Source organism: Nothobranchius furzeri, chromosome 4 (genome assembly GCF_043380555.1).
Source record: "Nothobranchius furzeri strain GRZ-AD chromosome 4, NfurGRZ-RIMD1, whole genome shotgun sequence".
Taxonomy (NCBI): Eukaryota; Metazoa; Chordata; class Actinopteri; order Cyprinodontiformes; family Nothobranchiidae; genus Nothobranchius; species Nothobranchius furzeri.
Window position 1 is genome coordinate 82,270,859 of NC_091744.1, and position 20,757 is coordinate 82,291,615.

Consider the following 20,757-nt stretch of genomic DNA (forward strand, 5'->3'; position numbering starts at 1 on the left):
TGAATGTTACAAAAAATATGAAATTTGTTACATTCACACCAAAAGATGAATGAAAAAAATGTTTTAAAAAATCATGGTTGAAGATTTCATAATTCATGCATCAAAGGGTTAAATTTGTCCTATAAACTAACACTAACAGTCATATAGTCAGTGTAAGGTTATTTAAAGTGGTTTGTGTTTTCATCACATGCTTTATAGCACAGACAGGGCAGCTGTGGCTAAGTCGTAGCTCATCACCATCATTGTGTGAATGTGTGTGTGAATGGATGAATGACACACTGTAGTGTACAGCGCTTTGGAGTCCTTACTCTGAGAGTCGCTATACAAGTGCAGGTCATTTATCATTTATAGCCCAGCACGTAATGTTTCAGTTCACAAGTTTTTGTCTTTATTTTGTCAGAAGTCTAGGAACCTCTTTTTAAAGTGTGGCAAAATGATTCAGTAAAGACGAAAAATAAACAAAATAGATGAATCAATGTTGAATGAATGTTGAACACTGTGGTCGTGCTTTTATTTTGAAGGAATTCCACCTGCTCAGATGTCGCAGCGCTGATTGGTTGATCTTCTTGGTCTCGTTGTTGGGTTTCCCCGTCGTCGTGATCGCCCCTGTTCGCGCAGGCGCATTAGCGGGAAACCTCGCGGATGAGAGACGCTCCAGCTGCTGCGCAGGAACGGTGAGGGTCTGCCGCTGTCTCCGGTCGCCGTGCGACGGTTTGTGTACGTATAACCATCACTAACGTCATCATCTCGTTAAATGTTCATTTCAAACATTAAATGCGATCAAGAAACTCATTTTAGTCGCGCTCGTGCCTGTTTGAATGGCCCAGGGGTCAACGCGGAGAGATGTTTTGGGTTCGGGGAGCCTCAGCTGTTTTCCCGCGAACTTGTGTTGATGTGGGATCGACTCCGGTGGAGGATGAACCTCCGTGGGGGTTCCGGTGACCCGGTAAATAGCTCCATGGTCCCGCTGAGGTCCAAGCAGGGCTCAGCGTTCCAGGAAACGTCAGCTCGGTCTGTTTGTTCAGTGCTGCTTCTTCGAGGTCGCCGTGAACGCAGCATCGTTCTAAACATGAGGTTGTTTACTTCACTGGCCCCATTTAAAATCAGTTAAAATGGAGCTCGGCACTTTCTCCAAATTGCCTTGATGGACTTCTGTTTTCAGCCAAAATAAAAGCCCCTACTAAACGCTTTATGTACAGTAGACTTTACTCTATCGTGCGTGTGCGTGTGCGTGTGCGTGGCCTCCATATTGATCTGCATGGCTTTCTTTAGATTAACAAGCTTTTCTAATCAGTTTTCCTGTGATGCAGCAGATGGATGCTAATACTCTAAAGCTCAACAATTAGTTTTAGAAAACTAAATAAATTTTGAATGTTATTTGATTTATTCATCATTTGCTATAATCTCGAGTGACTGACTTCTTCCTGTTTTGTCATTTTGGGGTTTTCTTTGTCACCTTGTTGATGAATAATCAGTGTGAGAGTTTTGTGATTAACTTAAAGACAGCCGATAACTTCCTGTTTGGGGGAACAGTCCTCGTTACAACCAGATTCATCAGCCTTAGAGGTGTTTTCCAGGTTAGGAAACTAAGCTGAATCAAATTCAGGCCATTTACCATAAAAGCTGCACTTTATCAAGCTGACTGACAAATTCAGCTTATCTTGACGTGCACATGGAGCGTAACTTCCTTAGTTTTCCCAGCATGCACTGCACGTTTGGTGTTTATTTAGTGGCTCTTTTTGCCATGTTTTGCCTTTTTACACACAATGTTGTGATGGGAGCGATGCAGTTTGGAGGTTGTGCCCTAAGCGTTGATCCTGGTTTGTCCGGTGGATTTGTGCTGATGGAACCGCTGCCTCTGGGAAAACTGGATGTTCTGGTGCTCAAACCTAGACTGGTACCAGTCCCCGCTGCCTCAGTTCCCATTAAACACTTCTGCTGCTGAATGATGTTTATATTGCACCGTATAAAATAAAATCTACGCGAGCTTCGTAAATCTGTGATTTTATTAGAGCTGAAGCATCTCGGAGCTGCTGATAAATGATCACAGCCGGCGTTTGCTTTTCATCGCCAACACCTCGTTCCGATAAGGTTGAACTTCTCCAGAAGAGGCTGCCTCAACGTTCCTGTCCACATTCCTGAAGCAGAATCAGCCAGATTCGTGTTGTTGTTTCTGGATTTTGTGGATTTGCTTTTCTTTTTTACAGTTAAAGTAAAAAAAAAAATACATTTTCCTTTTGAAGTTTTAACCTCGAATAAACAAAACCTTATTTGACTATCAGGTTAGATAAAGCCTCAAACCACCACTCTAACCCTTGTCCGCCATTGTTCACTTGATGATGAATCATGCTCCTGGTCAGCTCTTCTGTTTGGCTTCATCAGTCTCTCACTTGGATGAATTTCTGTCCCACTTTTCTTATTTTGCAGACATTTCCTTCTGCAGATCTAAGATCTGCCGAGAAGCAGATTATTTTTTAAGTTCTGACTCTTTAAACCAGCAGTTCCCAAACTTGTGCCCAGGGGCAGCTGTGGCTAAATGGTAGCTCATCCCCACCAGCGTGTGAATGACTGATTGTGTTGTGAAGCGCCTTGGGGGGGGGGGGGGTAGAACCCTAAGAAGGCGCCATACAAATGGGACATTTCAGCCTTGGACCAACAAAATAAAAGTCTCAGGTTTGTGAAGGAAACAAATGGATCAATTAACAAGGAGCAAAGACCTATTTCTGATGACTTAGTTGTTATTTTAGAGTTTGGGCTGAATGCTTTTTAGTTATTTTTAAATAAATGTAGTTTCTGCACAAGACCCCTCTTCTTCTGGGCTGTCCTGACCCCCAGCATCAGGAGCCGCTGCTTTAGAACATATTTACTTTTTATTTTGGCAGATTAAAGAACAAACAGCAGCGTCACAAACACACAACCAGAGAAAGCACTCGCTGATGCTGCTTCAGAGACGTCCCTGTGGACACTGATGAGGACACTGGAAAAGCCCCCAAAACGCTCAAGGGCATGAAAGGATTGTGGGATCGTTTCCTGGTCCCCGGAGGCTCTGCTGCGCCTCGGTGGAGCCAGCGGCCCGAGAAGGGAACGGCCCACTGACGTCCGCGATGCTGTGGAGAAAAGGCTGATTTATTGTTTTGTGTTTGCCGCATCTGGTTCATGAAGTCAGAGTGACGTGGATAAATGAACGATGTGCAGCAGCAGAGCCTGGCTGCAATCTTCTGGATGTGTCCTGGTGGTTTCAGAGGCTTGTGGTCCTGTTGCATAACATATGTGGCTCACATGTGCAACAGAGAGGAGGTGTGATGATGATGATGATGGTGAGCTGCAAGGTGCTTCAGAACCACTCCAGCTTGAAATAATATTATTTATAATCATGTCTACATCAGCATTTGGGCTGATTTTCTCTTTTTAAATAACCTTTTTTTTCTTCGTGTTATTGTAAATGAGTAAAAATTTACAATATAAACTTTGATTTTGTGTAAAATAGATATATTTTGATATTTACGTACATAATCTGGCCCAATAAGCATATTGCTCATATTCTCTTCTCAAATGAGCCTTTTTCTCTTTGTTATTGTGAATGAATATAATGTTACTAAAAAATACACACACACACACACAAATATATATCACTGCTGAGAGGTCACATTCCCTCAGCCTGGATCTGGAGGGGGTGGGCAGGATCTTGGTGCTGCTGGGGGTGGGGTGGGGGGGCTATTTTCTGCTCATGGAAGCAGAAATCCTGCAGCCTTTGCAGTCGGAGTGATGACAGATTTACTGACACTTCCAATTCTCGTTAGCGCGGCGGGGCGTGAAGGACAGGGTCGCATTAACGGAGCCAAACTGCGTCTGACCGGTGGGTGATGGTGATCCGTGCTCCACAGCTCGCTCCTGCGTTCATGAGGACAAGTCGTGACGAGTCAGCCCCACCAGGGGCGTGTCCAGGGAGGGGCCTGGGGTAGCACATGCCACCCTTGGAATCTGATTGGCCACCCCAGGTGCCACCATACTAATTTACTTTTAAATAGGCTTTTCATTGTCCACAAAAGGCTTGGGGGTAAACCAAAAAAAGCATAACCATTGGTGCCACCCATGCACAAAGCTGTGCCTCACCTGGGCCACCCCATTTTAAAAGATCTGGACACGCCACTGAGTCCCACACCTCCAGGCCTGTGGTCCATATGTTCAGTAAACAGCATCTTTCTGTTTTTCAAAAATCAAGTAAATCTCACAAACTCTATTTAAATTCATTAAAAGCCGGAGAAGTTTCAGGTTCTGTTCAGCGTCGACCTGCGTCGACCAACGCTGGCTGTTCTTTTCTCGATTTTATTTTCAATCTGAGATGTAAGATCACGGATAAATGTGGAGAGCATTAAACATATTCATCTACAGCTGAAACGAGTGTTTTATGACTCTTGATTCTCTAAATTAATGGAACATTTGTAGGGATTTTTTTAATCCATCCGTGCAGCCCCAGACACTTCCTGTTTTTTCCTCTTTATTTCCTGCTTCTGTCTGGAAACGAGTCGTTTCTGATTACTGACTTTCTCTTCCTGCCAGTCAGAGGAGAATCTGCAGCAGACGATCACCCGCTCTCCAGTTTTCAGACTTTCATCAAAGCCATTCCTTTTTTAAATAAATATATTTAATAGCCTCCTACCCTGTAGAACACAGGAACTCTGAGTTTAACGTGAAGAAGAGCAGAAATCATGTCTCTTATTAGTGTTTTTCTGTGACAGGAAGCTGCAGCTGCTGCAGGTCGCTTACATGATTAGACTCAGATGCTGTTGGTCAAACTGGAATCAGGTTGTGAGATAATCACTTTGTTTGTTGCTGCTGCAGATTTAGGGTGTTTATGTGTCTGAGTGCTTCTCCATCTTTAAAGCTGCAGCTCAAACACACTCCTGAAGGCTCCTCAGGTTTCTGTGTGTTTTATTTTACAGTCCGAGGACCAAACTGATGGCCAAGTTAAAACTATTGATCAGTCTGAAGAGGGAACGGACTCCTGCAGGTGGGGCGTTCGATTGGATGGGAATTTGAGCTCCAGCTGCAAAGCAAGTGTCTTCTGACAGCTCAGAGGATCAGGGTTAGCTCAGCTCAGAGGTCTTCATTTGGTGCTTTTCTGCATCAATAAGCAGATAAAAACCATGAAGCATGAAGGACGATCAAAGCATGGACGTAATCTTTGGGGGGGACAGGAGGGACATGCCCCCCCCCCCTTTTTTTTCCAGAGTCAAGTTTTGACCCCTGCACTTTTTACCATCCAAAAAATATATTACACTATATTAAATTGACACTGGTTGAGCTCTAGGACCAAGCGGAAGATACAATCTCAGTTATTAAATCCGTAGAAATGATAAATATTTGATATGTTGCATTTTTTTACATTAGTAATCATTTTACATATAGTTTTGCATTATTTTGGTTATAAATGGACTCTACGCAACAGAAAATCTGAGGAGCCACCTAGGAGCCGAAAGAGCCGGCTCTTTTTGGTGAGCTGAGCCAAAAGAACCGGCTCTTTAAAAAGAGCCGGAATTCCCATCACTACTCTGGACTCGGATAACATCATGTTAGAAGTAACCAGTGCTGATTTGTGCAAATAAGCATCTTAAATGCACAAAATTGGATTTTTTTACAACAAAAAAAAATAGCGCTGTGGGTTTTGCGGAGGATCTGCAGAGAGGTGGATTATGGGAACTTCACACAAGAAGTTCAGATTTGACTGTTCTGTCTTTTTGGTTTTGAATTTCCTGTTGAAGGAATCGCAGACGTGACTGTTCTGTTGCTGCTTGAAGACTCTTGTTGGTTTTTAATGCAGGTTTGAAGAGAGACGTTTTATTATCATCGTTAAACCCGAGATAAGTGATGTTCCTCTTCTGAACAGGAAGTCCTCGGGTCGTCCAATAAAAAGGATTTAGGAGCCAAAGTTGATGGTTAAGAGGAAATCCAACAAATCAGCAGCAAACTGGTCCTATGTCTACTTTTAAATGTAGTTTTTCATTGGCTGGTTTGAAAATATGTTTAATTAACTTTATGCTTTTATTCTGTATTTAGATTTTTCACTGAAACACGCAGAACAAGCCGTCGCTTGTTTGCATTAGAAAGTCGTCGTCGTCGTCTTCCTCCGCTTATCCGGGTCCGGGTCGCGGGGGCAGCATCCCAACTAGGGAGCTCCAGACCGTCCTCTCCCCGGCCACCTCCACCAGCTCCTCCGGCAGGACCCCAAGGCGTCCCCGGACCAGATTGGAGATGTAACCTCTCCGACGTGTTCTGGGTCGACCCGGGGGCCTTCTGCCGGCAGGACATGCCCGAAACACCTCCCCAGGGAGGCGTCCAGGAGGCATCCTGACCAGATGCCCAAACCACCTCAACTGACTCCTTTCGATCCGGAGGAGCAGCGGTTCTACTCCGAGTCCCTCCCGAATGTCCGAGCTCCTCACCCTATCTCTAAGGCTGAGCCCGGCCACCCTACGGAGGAAACTCATTTCGGCCGCTTGTATCCGCGATCTCGTTCTTTCGGTCATCACCCAAAGCTCATGACCATAGGTGAGGATTGGGACGTAGGTCGACCGGTAAATCGAGAGCCTGGCTTTCTGGCTCAGCTCCCTCTTCACCACGACAGATCGGCTCAGCGTCCGCATCACTGCAGACGCCGAACCAATCCGCCTGTCGATCTCCCGATCCCTCCTACCCTCACTCGTGAACAAGACCCCGAGATACTTAAACTCCTCCAATTGAGGTAGGACCTCTCCCCCGACCCGGAGTTGGCAAGCCACCCTTTTCCGGTCGAGAACCATGGTTCACATTAGAAAGTTTTATTAAAACGCCTGAATTACACCAGAAAGCCTGAAATCAAACAAACGAGTTCCTTTGTTGTTGTTTTAAACCCTTTGATAAAATCTGCTTCTGGCCTTAAACTCATCGTTTGTTTCTGAGTCCTTATCTTCGTAATCCCAACTCCAGATTTCGTGTTCGTGAAGCGTCTCCACAGGTAGCTGACCTGCTTTTGTTGGATCAATCAAACATTTGTGTTTTCATCTCATTTTTAACCCACAGATGAATCCTTCCACGAGTCACCCTGAGCTCCGCACCCCCAGGGGGGAGACGATCGCCCCAGCCGAAGTCCAGTAAGGACGGTGTCCTCGGCTGAAACCCGTCCGTCCTCCCCGCCGATGCTCCCACACACGATCAGTAGCCTTTTGAAGTCCAGACTGCAAACATGGAGGGTGTAGCGGTGGACAACCTGATCGATTTTGAGCAGCCGTCAGAGGCCACGGTGCTCCGTGTGGAAGGTGGGCAGCACCGAGGACACGCGGACATCTTCTCACCCGAGCCTCCGTCCTCCACGGGAGTCCAGCAGCCGCCGCTGCTGCTTGAACCCGTAGCGCCTACCAGGCCCGGTTCACACCGCCGCTCGGAGGAGGGGGATGAGAGTGATGCTACGGAGTCGGCAGACAGCGAGAACGACATGGACCCTTCCTGTCACACCTGGGAGCTGAGGAGGTCGTCGTCTTCATCTGCTCACAGCGGCGAGGACGCCGACGCAGAAGGGGTGGAGAGGAGGAAGTTCATGAAGGCTTATGTGGAGAAGGTGTTTCATGGAAGGTGAGGAGCTGTTGGTGTGCGATCAGCTGATGTCAGATCAGACAAACGTAACATAAAAATCAGACACGATGTCAACATTTCATGAATAAACTGTAGAAGAAGCAGAAATGTGTCGTTTATATTTGTTTCTGTCCCAAAACCAGCAAAGACATCAGAGCCGGTTCAGTCCAACTTCCCGCGACCCGTTTAAAACTGAGATGAGAGCTGCAGGACATTAGTGACCAAACATCGTGATGCTTATTTAATAATCCCAATCACACACAGATTAACTGAGGGTGGATTATTTATTATTTCATGACAACAGCAGGACGGTCGTGTTCATCTTTCCTGTTGCTTGAACCGTTGCTCCTGCTTCAGGCTGTGTTCTTGTCTTCACATCCATCGTTGTTCTGGTTTTCTCTCCCACATTAACCAGAAACTTTAAAACACTCATCGGCTGAATCCCTGAGGGGGAAGCGGCGCTCTGACTGTTATCGAACTTCCTGTTTCTGCGTCCACGCTCGTGCCTGACATGATGACTTCATGTCTGTGCACCAAAAATGTATTTTCTCTGTGATGCAACAGCAAACTGAAACAGTGACCTCCTCCTCTCTGAAGCCACGAGCCAATCTGTCTGGAGGAATCTTTTCAGCGTCCAGAGCTTCTTAAGGACACTCCAGTCATCTTTCGTTACCTGTTCAGCTTCCTCCAACCCTTCTCAGTGCCACTAAACTGGTGAAGAAACCTGAGAAATACAGTTTTTGTTTTAACTTTTGCAGGATTAAAGCTGTAAAACTGGAGATTAGAGAGAAAACCCAGTTTTAGTGTCTTTCCGGAACTGCGCTGCTCTGGGTGGCTGCATGTTGGAGTAGCTCTGTTGACTATATGTAAGTTTAGCCTTTTCTTGGGCATTTTTTCTTCTAGTTTCTCAAGAAAAACAGTCTTTTTTTGGACACTTTACTTTTCTGTTTCTGGTGCTGTGAAGCTTGGAGGATTTTTACTGCTATTTTTTCACTTTTTGAGCATTTGTTATGATGCGTAACCATGGCAACAAGCTGGTTTACAATCGGGAGCAGCTGATTAACATTGGAAAGGGTGAAATAATACCTCAACTGAAGCCACAAATCCCAAATGAGCTAAAACGCAAGAAGCGTGTGTGCAGAGCGGGAGCAACACGGAGACAGAGAAAGAGGAAATTCAAACCATCTCTTCCATCGATCATAATGGGCAATGTGAGATCACTGGCCAACAAGATGGAGGAACTCCAAGCCCTTTCAAGGACTCAGCCAGAGTTTTGGCAGTTTCGGAGCCGCTGGAGGAGATGATGTAAAGAAGGATTCTCCAGAGAATCAAGGAAATGATGGACAACCCTGAGCGTTCTCTTCACAAGACTGTCCGACAACGGAAGAGTGTCTTCAGTCAGAGGCTTCTTCAGTTTGGCTGCAACACTGACCGCTACTGGAGATCCTTCCTGCCAACAGCCATTGTAATATACAACAACTCTTTGATGACTCGATTATTATTATTATTCTGAGCTACTACAGCAATCAATTTCCCTCTGGGACTAGTAAAGTATTTTTGAAATGAATTTATTTTGACTAAACCCAGTCAGCAGGGAGGCCGTTCCGTCGCTGAGTGATGACTTTCCTGATTTTCCAGGGAGGAATTTGACCAGGAGGAGAAGGCCAAGTTTGGAGAGCTGTGCAGCGGAGAGAACGGAAAAGGCCGGGAGTGGTTTGCTAAATATGTCAGCGCGCAGGTCCGTTCATCCACACAGTGGCTTTAATACTTGCAGCACTAAATGTCAGAAATAGACACATTTATTCAACTTTTTATGTATTTTCCATTCATTACGATGAAATCTGTGTTTAGTCGTTTCGAGTAGTTTAATGTGGACTCAGCAGCTGCTGCAGGAAGACATCAGCTGGTTTTTGTTGTTTTGTTTGCAGCGCTGCCACTCCAAGTGTGTGAGCGAAGCCACCTTCTACAGGCTGGTCCAGTCCTTCGCTGTGGTTCTGTTTGAGTGAGTTGAGTTTGTCTGCGTTTCCTTCTGTTTGCTGGGTTAGGGTTGCTAAAGAAGCCGCTTTTACCACCAGTCGCTCAAACTAACTGAGCAGCAACAAACGCGGGATCCATCGTTCAAGCGCGTTTAGTATTTTCATGTTAGGTTTTAAAAACAACTTTGTAAATGACACAAGTCAAACAACCCAGCTGTGGTTCTGTCCTCCTTCCTCTGCCATTCGTACGAGAACAGAAATCTCCCGTTTGGCTGCTCAGTGAAGGCTGAGATGTTAGAAATCCTGAGACACGTCCCTGAAATCCAGATTAACAAGTTTGAGTTTCTTTGATTTCAAGCAGCCTCGTCGCTTCGCCGCCATGACCTAATCGACCCTACGATGCGGACTTGAAAGGATGCAGCCCCGTGTAACTATTCTATACTGTCGTGTAACATTAACTGTGTGAAAACATAATGATTTTAATCATGCAGACCCGAACTCAGGGAGCCATCCTGACCTGAGCGGTCTGGGTTAACTAGTACGTTATTAGTCAGGTCAGGTGGTTTTGTTTTGGTGATTTGGGTGTTTCCACACCATCGGCTATCAGAAACTATTCTAAAAAGCTTTATTTTTCCAGATGTTACCAGATGGACGACTACACCCCGGCCAAAAACCTCATGACCATGTGCTTCACGTACTACTACATCGGTAAGGTCCTTCTGACTCCTCCACCCGTTTTCAGATGCCTATCAGGGATCAGGTCGTGGGGGCGGCAGAGAGGCCCGGTGCATTACTTTTACAGTTTTTTTGTTGTTGTTTGCGTTAAAGAACCAAGTAATGCAGTTAGAAGAAACCAGCAGAATGAATGCTCAGAAGATGTTTATAGAGAGGCCCAGACTTCCCTCTCCCCAGCCACTCGGGCCAGCTCCTCCGGGGGAACCCCAAGGCAGCATCGGTCCACCTATCGATCTCACGCTCCAGCCTAAGACACCGAGACACTTAAACTCCTCCGCTTGGGGCAGGACCTCGCCCCAGACCCTAATCCGGACTCTAGACCAGTGGTTCCCAAACTTATTTAGCCGCGCACCCCCTTCTATGTCCCGACCATGTCGACGCACCCCCCCAGCCCCCACATCGGGGCATGGCTCTATATATATATATATATATATATATATATATATATATATATCAGATATATATATATATATCTCAGATATATATATATATATCTCAGATATATATATATATATATCTGAGAGATATATATATATATCTGAGATATATATATATATATATCTGAGATATATATATATATATATATATATATATATATATATATATATCTCAGATATATATATATATATATCTGAGATATATATATATATATATATATCTCAGATATATATATATATCTCAGATATATATATATATCTGAGATATATATATATATCTCAGATATATATATATATATATATATATATATATATATATATATATATATCTCTGATATATATATATATATATCTCTGATATATATATATATATATATATATATATATATATATATATATATATATATATATATATATATATATATATATATCAGATGTCAAGCTAAACAGAAAGGGTTAAAAAAAATTCCCCATCACTTTCATTTTTTAAATAGTAATTAATAAACATTCGATACCATTACAATTTCCTTTGATTTCATTTTGAATAAATATTTAGAGAGCCCAGGTAGCACATAAACAATGCAATTTAACGGTTTTCAGGAACGTTTAACCTGTGCGGCCAGAGCGCTCTCCTTCCTTCTGCTCTGCTTAAACCTGAGCTGATCACCTACTTGTGCGTAATCAAATGTCAATAGGGGACAAGATATAGCCATGAGGTTCACTTTTACCTCAGACCGACTTATTGCTGTTTTATGGTGTGGCTGAATCTGCGATCCGCTGTCATGCGGACTGGAACAACAAATGCTGCAGTAACATGAGATGTGGTCAGGTTCATGAGGCGTCACTGGCTGGAGCGGACCCGACTCATCCCAGAAGCTAATATCTTAATTTGACCTTGAATGAAAAATAACCTCTTAAAAGTTGTTATCACGGTGGAGGCAGCGTTCATTTCTGCCTTCAGTCTGACAGCGGGCCGGAGTTAAAGCAGCGTGTGCGCTTATTGAATCTGTGTGTGTGTGCGCGCGGCACAGCCGCTCAAGTCACCGCGTCTCGCACTATTTAAACCAATGTTGTAAAATTCCTTCTGCCCAGCCCAGATGTGCTCACTTGTGCACCCGTGAGCCGTGGTTCCGCTGGAACACGTCTGACCTCTGACAGACGCACTCTGAACTTCAGATCTTCAGCGCGCTGTCAATAGCCTGAAAGGGAATCATTTCTTGTTATTTAGTTACATCCACAATGTTCTGTGTGTGAGGTTTACAACGTCAGAACACCTGCATGAGACAGGTGTTAACTACAATCTGCCAGAATGACTCACCACCTTCCGATTTCTCCAACATCGTTAAAAATGATCAAATACGGAACATATCGGCGTGCGCAGGCCAGAGTGCTGAAGCTCGGCGCATTGTTATTATGAAGCTAGGGCACATGTGGAGGACATGCGCGCGCGCAAAAATATACTTGTTTTCAATTACATTTATTGTGCCCACTTACTTTTTCTTTGGCCCACCCACAAATGAGTTTCTACGCTAATGGTGACATATGACAGACTTCTCTGAGCTCCGCAGCCATTACACTTTTCACCTTGCGCACCCCCTAGCGGCAGCTCGGTGCGCGCACCACACTTTGGGAATCCCTGCATGGTCTCAGGTTTAGAGGAGCTGATTCTCAGCCAAGCGGCTTCACTCTCGGCTCCAGTGAGAGCCGGAGACTGGCTGCACCTATAATGCTGTCCATAAGAGTTATGAACAGAATAACAGCATTTAGGACAATATAAATCCTCTGAAAGTGATATTTATTGCTGATTATTTCAGAAGAAGTAGGATTTTAGACGTTTAGGTTTTACTCTCTGATGTTTAATTTTTTTCTTTGTTGCTTCTTTGATTTGCACAAGCCCAACAAGTTGTCTGGACTTCAAGCCCAGCATGTTGTTGAGACTTGTGTTGCTGTAAAACTGCAAAGGGAACACGCTGATGTGTTTGCACCACATCGGTGCTGACTCGGGTAGTTAATCTGTGGGTTTTTGTTCTTGCAGCAACGCCACAAATAACAGCAGCATTTGTGCTTCTGCGGGCAGGAAGGAGGCTTTAGTGCATGGCTGTGACTCACCGGGTTGCATCAACATGAGTCTGACTCTGCTGCAGCATTGCTGCCGATCATCTGAATCAGAAAATCTCACCAACAAGCATGCTCACACCATGAAGAATGGTGCATAAAAAAAAACGGAAGCAAGCGCGGGTTTAGGCTTCACAATAAAAGCACCGAATGGTCCTAACTAAACACAAAATAAACATCCACTTCAGTCCGAAGCTGCTGCTGCAGCCTGAAGCACACACTCCAGCCTTTATCTGGTCAAGGTGAAGCCAAATGTTCCAGACACATTCCAGCCAGGCCTGACTTTTAAATCCTCCTCTGTCTGTAATCGCATCGAGGCTTGAGGGATCACAACTGGCGTCCTGATCTTTGAATTTCCTCCACAGGAAAGTCCCAGCCGTCTCCCTCGGAGCTGCTGGATCGCGGTGGTCCACCAGCCGGTCTGGACTCGTATCTCAACAAGGCCAACTCCTGGCTGTTGGGGAAGAAGGACGCCGCTGAGCGTCTCCTCAAAAACACCTCCAAAACTGATGTCAAAGGCTTCTTCGGAGGTCTGGAGAGCAAGCTGAGGAGCTCGATGGCTCCAAAGACTGAGTGAGAAAATAGTTGTTTATTTTTCTTTCATTTAGAAAGTTCTGATGTGGCTTTAATCCTGATCCAAACCTTCTGTTTCAGTGAGAATCAGAGTCCAACTGAGAGCAGGTCACCAGGTACTCAGTCACTTCCTTTACCTTCTGTTAATAATAATAATAATAATAATAATAATAATCATCGTCATCATCATCTCAACAGTGTCAGCGGCTCCAGAACAAAAAAAAGGAGAGAAGGTGTACCTGTACACTCACCTGAAGCAGCAGCCAATCTGGTACGCGAGAGCTGATGGCATTGCAGGCTGTCCCGGTTTTATTTACGAATAAAGTTGATTTGAAGTCCACCTGGTTGCCATCAGCAGCTCAGTAATCAGCTGAACACGGATAACAGGAATGTTTTCTCCGTGACAGGCACACGCTGCGGTTCTGGAACGCTGCATTTTTTGACGCTGTTCATTGTGAGAGGAAGAAGAGGTCTCCGACCACCAGGTGAGCCCGGATGAACCGGAAAAGGAGAGGATTTGGGAATTTTGTTCTGTGTTTTCTGAGATTCTGAAGTGATGACTGCTGTCTCCTCCTCCCTCTCTGTGAAGCTGTTTCTCCTCCCTCTGACTCTTTAATCCTTTGTCTCTTTGTGCCTTGCTGCCGAGCAGTGGAGCGCAGGATGAAGGAAAAGACGAGAGGTCTGTTCTTCATACAGCTTCAAAAAAAAGGGGGAATAAACGCGAAGGAGGGCGAAATCAGAGAGCGATGAAGCTCCTCCGCTTTAGGCTTTAGTGGAATTTAATGGATTTGTGTTGGGTTTCATTCCTGGGGTTTAGTTCCCCTTTGAGGAGTTTCTATGAACATCTGGTTTTACCCGGTAACAGCGATCACCCTTGCATCATGATGCTGCCACCTCCATGCCTTACTGTGGCTGTGCTGTCCTTTAGACGGCTGGGGGTTTTTGGGATTTGAACCACAGGTTTTCTAAAATGATCAGACTCTCCAGCCTCTACTGTGGAGCATCAGGTTGAACTTTGACCTCTTCGTCTCAGATGATGATCAGCTGGTTTCCTCGGGTTCTCTCTGGTTTTGTGTTTGGAAAGTTTCATAACTGGAACTTTTTCAGGAACTCTGCTTGAAAACCTTCATGTTTGCTTCGGGTTTATTACAGATCTTTTTTTTTTTATCTAAATCTAAAGCAGCAAGAACTACCAGCCTAAATCTGCTCCTTCACATGGAAACAGAATTCCCGGGTGTTAGTCAGATTCACTGCAGACGGTCTGCAGGAATTAAAATATTTTATCAGCTGTTCTATGTGTGAAACTGTTATTATTGAAGGTATTTTACAGGTTTTTTAGCGTCTCCATGCTTCGTTCTTCTGGCACGTTGTTCTGCTGCTTCTCTGTTTGAGGAGTGAACGCATCCTAGCTGCAGTTCGCTCGTTCTCAGTGTGCAGACCGAGCTTCTGTGATGGTATTTACATCCTGAGAAGTGAAGTCTTCACAGCTTTCTGCATGCCTGCACCGTCTCCAGCTGTCTGCATGTTCGTTTTCTTTTTCCTGACATCATCAGGCTCTGCCCCGCTCTGGCTGAATATCCGTCTTCAGATCGTTGAATTTGGATCGTTCAGAGGAAGTTTTAGGTTTGGATGTATTCTGGTGAACAGACATTACATTTTAGTTACTGGACTTTGAGTTAAAACTTTTTTATTTGAAATTTATTTTCATTATTTTAAAGGGGCATTATGGAAGTTTGACAGCCAAAACATGTATAGAAATAATAAATGTCTTCTTCATACATTCTCCTGCAATGCCCTGGTCCTGTAGAATGAGCCCTGGCGTTTTTACCGTGATTGCCTGTTTTTCTGTAAAATCACAGAAAAAGAGAGATGCTCGGGTCGAGCAGGCTGCTTCATGCGCGTTCACGCTCAGGCATCGCCCGTAGCATTTGCTATCCGTAGCTTTAGCAGCAGAGAGAGAGGGAGTGCCACTTTGTCGCTGTTCGTAACGCCTAGTGACAAAGCTAGCTACATTTCTGAGGACCCTTAGCTACTTTCTGTAGAACTTTCTTCTAGATATTTCCTGCAAATTAGCAACAAAATAGCCATTTTCACTCCGAACCGTTCTTTGGACGTTGTTTCAGCTGCCATCAAGGATATAAACGTTACAGATACTGTGAATGTTACTAGAGTGTAGCTCACCTTGTAAGATGTCTGACTCTCATGCAGAAGTCCTGGGTTTGATTCTGGATGTGAACATAGTTTATTTAGAGTTTCTTTATTACATTAATGGTATATTTTTTTACAGTAAGATGCCCAAATTTTTATTTGAGACTCGCCAAACGGCATTGAATTCACAGATAAAAAAGATGTGGGTTCAACTTTCATTTTGGAACAATTTTTCAAGCAAGGGAAGAGAATGATCTGAGCATGCAGGAGGACTGACCCATCATAAACCTTTGTCGGCTGTGCTGAAGAGAAAGGTACAGAACCACATTATTTAATTAATTAGCTGCGCGTTCTCCTGTCCTCTGTCCTCCGGGCAACACACACACACACACACACACACACACACACACACACACACACACACACACACAAGGGACTGTCTCAGCTGTTATTTTCGTTAAGGAGCGTGCACGTACAGCATGCGCGCCTCGTGCACGAGCCTACTATTGAAGCTGCCGTTACGCTTTTGGCCTGAGGGGGCAATCACGAGCATAAAAATTCAAAAGTCTGAAAAGTCCCTTTAAAACTTTTATTTTATTTCAGGACTTAACATCTTTTTTTAAAGAAGAGCCGCGCTGTTTTCCAGACCTTCAGCTCTTGCTGATTTGTTTCCATCCGACTCGGTCGGGTTACAGACAGGATGACCACCATCTCTGACCTGGAGAAGTTCTTCTCCAACCACGTTCCATTTGATTGTGCATCTGGTTCCAGTAGAATCACATCTAACTCGGTTCCTCCGGCTCTGGACCCGGGAGTCCCCCCGCTCCCGGTGCAGGAACGCCCCTGCAGATGGTCCAGCTCCTGCCGGTGTGTCCGCTGAAAAGGCTTTTCTTTAGTCCTCATAAACAAAAACTTGATGAGCCTTGGCTGCACTGGAGGAGGTTAGGGGGTGTTTGGCCCTAAAACGGACTCAAGTCCTGGCCAATGACCCTTTTTGGACCACTGGTCCAGGTTTCATCTGGAAGAAAAAGCTCCTCCGTCACTCTGACTCTGGGCTTCTGGACCGGTTCTGTTTGTAGCGCCTTAAACAGAACCAGGGTCCGGTGTTGTTAGATGAACAAAGTAAAGTCCTTTGTTTCTGTTCCTGGTTTCAGGCATGATGTCATCTCCTGCTTCGTGTTTGTGTTGCCGTGAACGTGCTGCTTCATCCTGCTCGTGATGAAGATGATTCTCTGAATCATTTCCTGTGTTTTGCTGCTGTGGGCTGACCCATCCCTGCTCTTCAACAAGAGTTCATCCATGCTTGTGTTTTGAACGTTGCTTTGAGACGAGGCCTTTCAGGGCTGGATGTCGCTGGTATTTTTATTCTTATGGCGTTTTGACCCCCTGAGGAGGCGTGGCACTGGCTGAAACATTCTGAGGTTGTGTGTTTGAAGCCAGAACGGGCTCTTCTTCCTCTTGTTGCTTTGACACCCAGCCCTGAACCGGTCCTGAAGGACAAACTGGACTTGAAGGCTGAGAGTTGCTGTGTGCTTCCTGCAGGGAGAAGTGGTGTCACATGACCCAGGAGGAGAGAGACGACAGCTCTAAAATCGATGAGAACATCGCCTTCGGTCAGCTCGGGTGAGAAATGCACCTCAGCTGGTTCCAGAATAAAAAAAATAATCAGAACATCAGCGATCGGCCGACCGGGAACTCGCAGATCAGACTTCCAGTCAAAGAAGTCCTGTTCACTGATCTGCTCCCAACAGGAGCAGATCTACTGGCCTAGAGATAGGGGGGAGCTGGAGTCTGTCTCCAGCTGTCATGGCGTGAGAGACGGGGACATCATGGACATGTCTTCAGTCCATCATAGGGACAAACAACCACACACACCTAGATACAGTTTAGAGTCTCTGGTTAACCTAACAGGCATGTTTTTGTCTGTGGGAGGAATCACGCATACATGAGGAGGGCTCGCTAACGCCACGCAGAAAGACTGCAGTCGGCATTCTAACCTGCAACCTCCTTGCTGCAAGATGTGTGTGTGTGTGTGTGTGGGATTAAAGACGTTTTGTGTGTTTTCAGGACTTTCACACACAATATGTTGGCTTTCGGACTCAACAGAAAACTTTGTAACGACTTCCTGAAAAAGCAGGCGATCATCGGGAACCTGAACGAAGGTGAAACAATTATTTTAAGTCTTTATTTAGCGGCCATGAAAAGTTTTTATATTTGTTAAATGTGTGTGTGTGTGTGTGTGTGTGTGTGTGTGTGTGTGTGTGTGTGTGTGTGTGTGTGTGCGCGCGCGCGTGCGTGCGCGTGTGCATGCTTTTGCATGTGTGTGCGTGCATGCGCGTGTGTGTGTGTGCACGTGCTTTTGCATGTTTGTGTGTGTGTGCGTGTGCATGCTTTTGCGTGTATGTGCGTGCATGCTTTTGCATGCTTGTGTGTTTGTGTGTGTGCGCGTGCATGCGTGTGTGCATGCTTTTGCATGTGTGTGCGTGCATGCGTGTGTGTGTGTGCGCGTGCTTTTGCATGTTTGTGTGCGTGTGCATGCTTTTGCGTGTATGTGCGTGCATGCTTTTGCATGCTTGTGTGTGTGTGTGTGTGTGTGTGTGTGTGTGTATGTGCGTGCATGCATGCTTTTGCATGCTTGTGTGTGTGTGTGTATGTGCGTGCGTGCATGCTTTTGCATGCTTGTGTGTGTGTGTGTGTGTTTTCTACAGAACAATACAAGCTGCTGACTGACCACATACAGAAGATGGCAGCAGACTGAGTGACGACCAGCTGCTTCCCAGTTTCCCTCCAGCCACTCGTCCATCCGTGACCGGATCTCGTTTCTGTTTTCACGCGGAGAAACGACATAATCTGATGAACTGAACTCCGTCCATCTTCATCGTGTCTCGACACGAGCAATAGTCCTCTCTGTGTAAGGACCACGGCTGCATAAAGCTCTGAAACAAAACCTAGTTGTACATTAGAAGCTGTATTTATTCTGTTTTGGTGGTTGTCGTGTTCCGTCCTCGTCTGTGATCCTTTACAGCCATAAGGACCGGTCGTGTTTTATTAGACCTACAAACCAAATCTGTTTGATTTATTTTGTAGCAGCTGTGAGAGGGATGCACCCCCTCAAAGGTTTATTCTGTTATTGTCACTATTTGTTTCTGCTCAAACTAATTTTAATCTGACAAAAGTTCTGTGTAAACAGAAAAGTCAGCTTGCAAATAAACATTTGATTTATTAGGGGATCAAACCCTCATCACTGTGGAGGAGTTTTGCCCAACCCTTCTCTACAGAATTGTCTGAATTCAGCCACATTGGAAGGTTTACCTGCAGGAACTTCCTATTTAAGGTCAAAGGTCAGACACTCTCCTTCAGGATGTTCTACTACAGAACAGAATTCATGGTCTGAAACAGCAGACCAGGCCCAGACCATCACACTACCGCCACCGTGTCTAACTCCAGATGGACCGGGATGCACAACTTCCAGAATATTTACCCAGAAGTCTTTGTGATCATCAGGACTGATTTTGGTAAACACATTTTGTTGAATCCTGACCTCTGACCTCAACCTGAACCTTGTGAGTCCTGCAGGGCTTTAGATGAGATTCTGGATAATTCTGTTCTTGTATCTCGTTACAACAGGGCATTTTGAGATTTTTCAGCCTACTTCTTGGAATTGAGCTCATCTTCACAGATAATCTGGTTAATCTCAGTTAATTTGGGATATAAAAAGGAGGCAGATAACCATTTTTAGGTTGGTTTTGTCCCATTTATAACATAAAGCCTCATTTAAAAAGGTTTACTCCTGATACAAAGAGCTGATAATCAGTTTTTAATGAGCTGAATTAAGTGACAAAAGGAGTTTATTTTCCAGCTCTGTTTGTGATTCTGACTGGTTTTTGTTTTTTTACTTCTGAAGACTCGGATCTGTATTTATGAGACTTTTATTGTGACATTGTGAGACTTCCTCCTGTCCAAAGTGCCTTCTGTGGTCTTTTCATTACCGCATATGCAAACCACCTGTCACTCGATGCACTGGCTCTCACTGAGACCTGGATCAAACCATGTGACAATGCTACCCCATCCGCTCTCAATTCACCACACGTTCTCCCACGCTTCTCGTGCTTCTGGCCGAGGTGGTGGAACGGGCATGTTAATTTCCAACAAATGGATATACAGTCAGTTGCTACTCATCACTAAATACAACTCCTTTGAATACCATACCATCCAGGTAACTGTACCGAAAAAATTCTTTTTGGTTGTCATATATCGCCAACCAGGTCAACTCGGAGACTTTCTTGATGAACTCGACACCCTGCTCTCCTCCATTCCTGAGCACGGCTGTCCCACATTGGTCCTTGGAGACACGAATATTCACCTGGACAGTCCCAGCTCATCAGGCTTCCTGTCACTAATGTCATCATTTGATCTAAAACTAGTACAAAGTCCTCCAACTCACAAAGCTGGAAAAGCACTTGACCTCATTTTCACCAGAAACTGCGCCATAGACACAATCTCTGTCACACCGCTGCATCTTTCCGATCATTACTTCATCCATTTCAGCACGACTCTACAAGGGAGGTCCACTGCTTCCTCCCCAATGGTCTCATTCTGCCGCAATCTGGCACCCAACCACTTCTCCTCTCTTGTTGCCTCCACTCTTCCATCTCCCAGCACATTCTCTGCTTATGAAGTGAATGATGCCACCGAGTCACTCTGCTCCACACTCTGCTCTTGTCTTAACAACTTGTGCCCTTTAGCCACTAGACCTGCTAGTGCACCCTGTCGCACCCTTGGCTACATGATACCCTCCGGTCTCTACGCACCAATCTTAGAGCTGCGGAGAGGAAATGGCACAAAACAAAAAATCGTGGTGATCACTTGAAATTTCATGATTTACTGTCCTCATTCTCTGCCAGCATCACTGATGCAAAGAAAGCTTTCTACACTGACAAAATTCTCAGCTCTACTGACTCAGAAACTATTTTCGACATTCAAAACTCTGCTCACCCCTCCGTCTCCACCTCCTACCAACAATCTATCAGCTGACACCTTTGCCTCATTCTTCACTGACAAAGTGGCAGCTATAAGCAAACAGTTTACTCAGCGGGCCACTCCTGAACATTCGCTACCACAAACTCCTTCAAGCCCAACCATCTCAGGCCCTACTGCTTCATTTT

At 45.1% G+C, this 20,757-nt stretch overlaps 1 protein-coding gene across 3 annotated transcripts; it reads left to right on the forward strand.

Annotated features, from left to right (window-relative positions):
* Positions 1–585: 585 nt before the first annotated feature.
* On the forward strand, positions 586–19,559 carry kiaa0513 (KIAA0513 ortholog). Of its 3 annotated transcripts, none has more exons than XM_015965161.3 (13): positions 586–717; positions 7,060–7,608; positions 9,247–9,346; positions 9,537–9,610; positions 10,222–10,292; positions 13,237–13,444; positions 13,526–13,560; positions 13,643–13,715; positions 13,852–13,929; positions 14,094–14,123; positions 17,135–17,215; positions 17,660–17,754; positions 18,301–19,559. In XM_015965161.3, the coding sequence occupies exons 2-13, from the start codon at positions 7,223–7,225 to the stop codon at positions 18,348–18,350; spliced, it is 1,281 nt and encodes a 426-aa protein (XP_015820647.1). In that variant the 5' UTR covers positions 586–717; positions 7,060–7,222; the 3' UTR covers positions 18,351–19,559. The 3 variants fall into 3 exon arrangements, with proteins under 3 accessions (XP_015820647.1, XP_015820649.1, XP_015820648.1); XM_015965162.3 differs by having other exon boundaries at positions 592–674; XM_015965163.3 differs by lacking the exon at positions 14,094–14,123.
* The last annotated feature ends 1,198 nt before the right edge of the window (positions 19,560–20,757 follow it).

What these genes read in the sequence shown, in the direction of transcription:
- kiaa0513 (XM_015965161.3), top strand. Translation starts at nt 7,223, where the DNA reads ATGGAGGGTGTAGCGGTGGACAACCTGATCGATTTTGAGCAGCCGTCA. An exon ending in GATGAAGGAAAAGACGAGAG is followed by an intron (nt 14,124 to 17,134) that starts GTCTGTTCTTCA and finishes TGCTTCCTGCAG; the next exon opens with GGAGAAGTGGTGTCACATGA. An exon ending in ATCGCCTTCGGTCAGCTCGG is followed by an intron (nt 17,216 to 17,659) that starts GTGAGAAATGCA and finishes GTGTGTTTTCAG; the next exon opens with GACTTTCACACACAATATGT.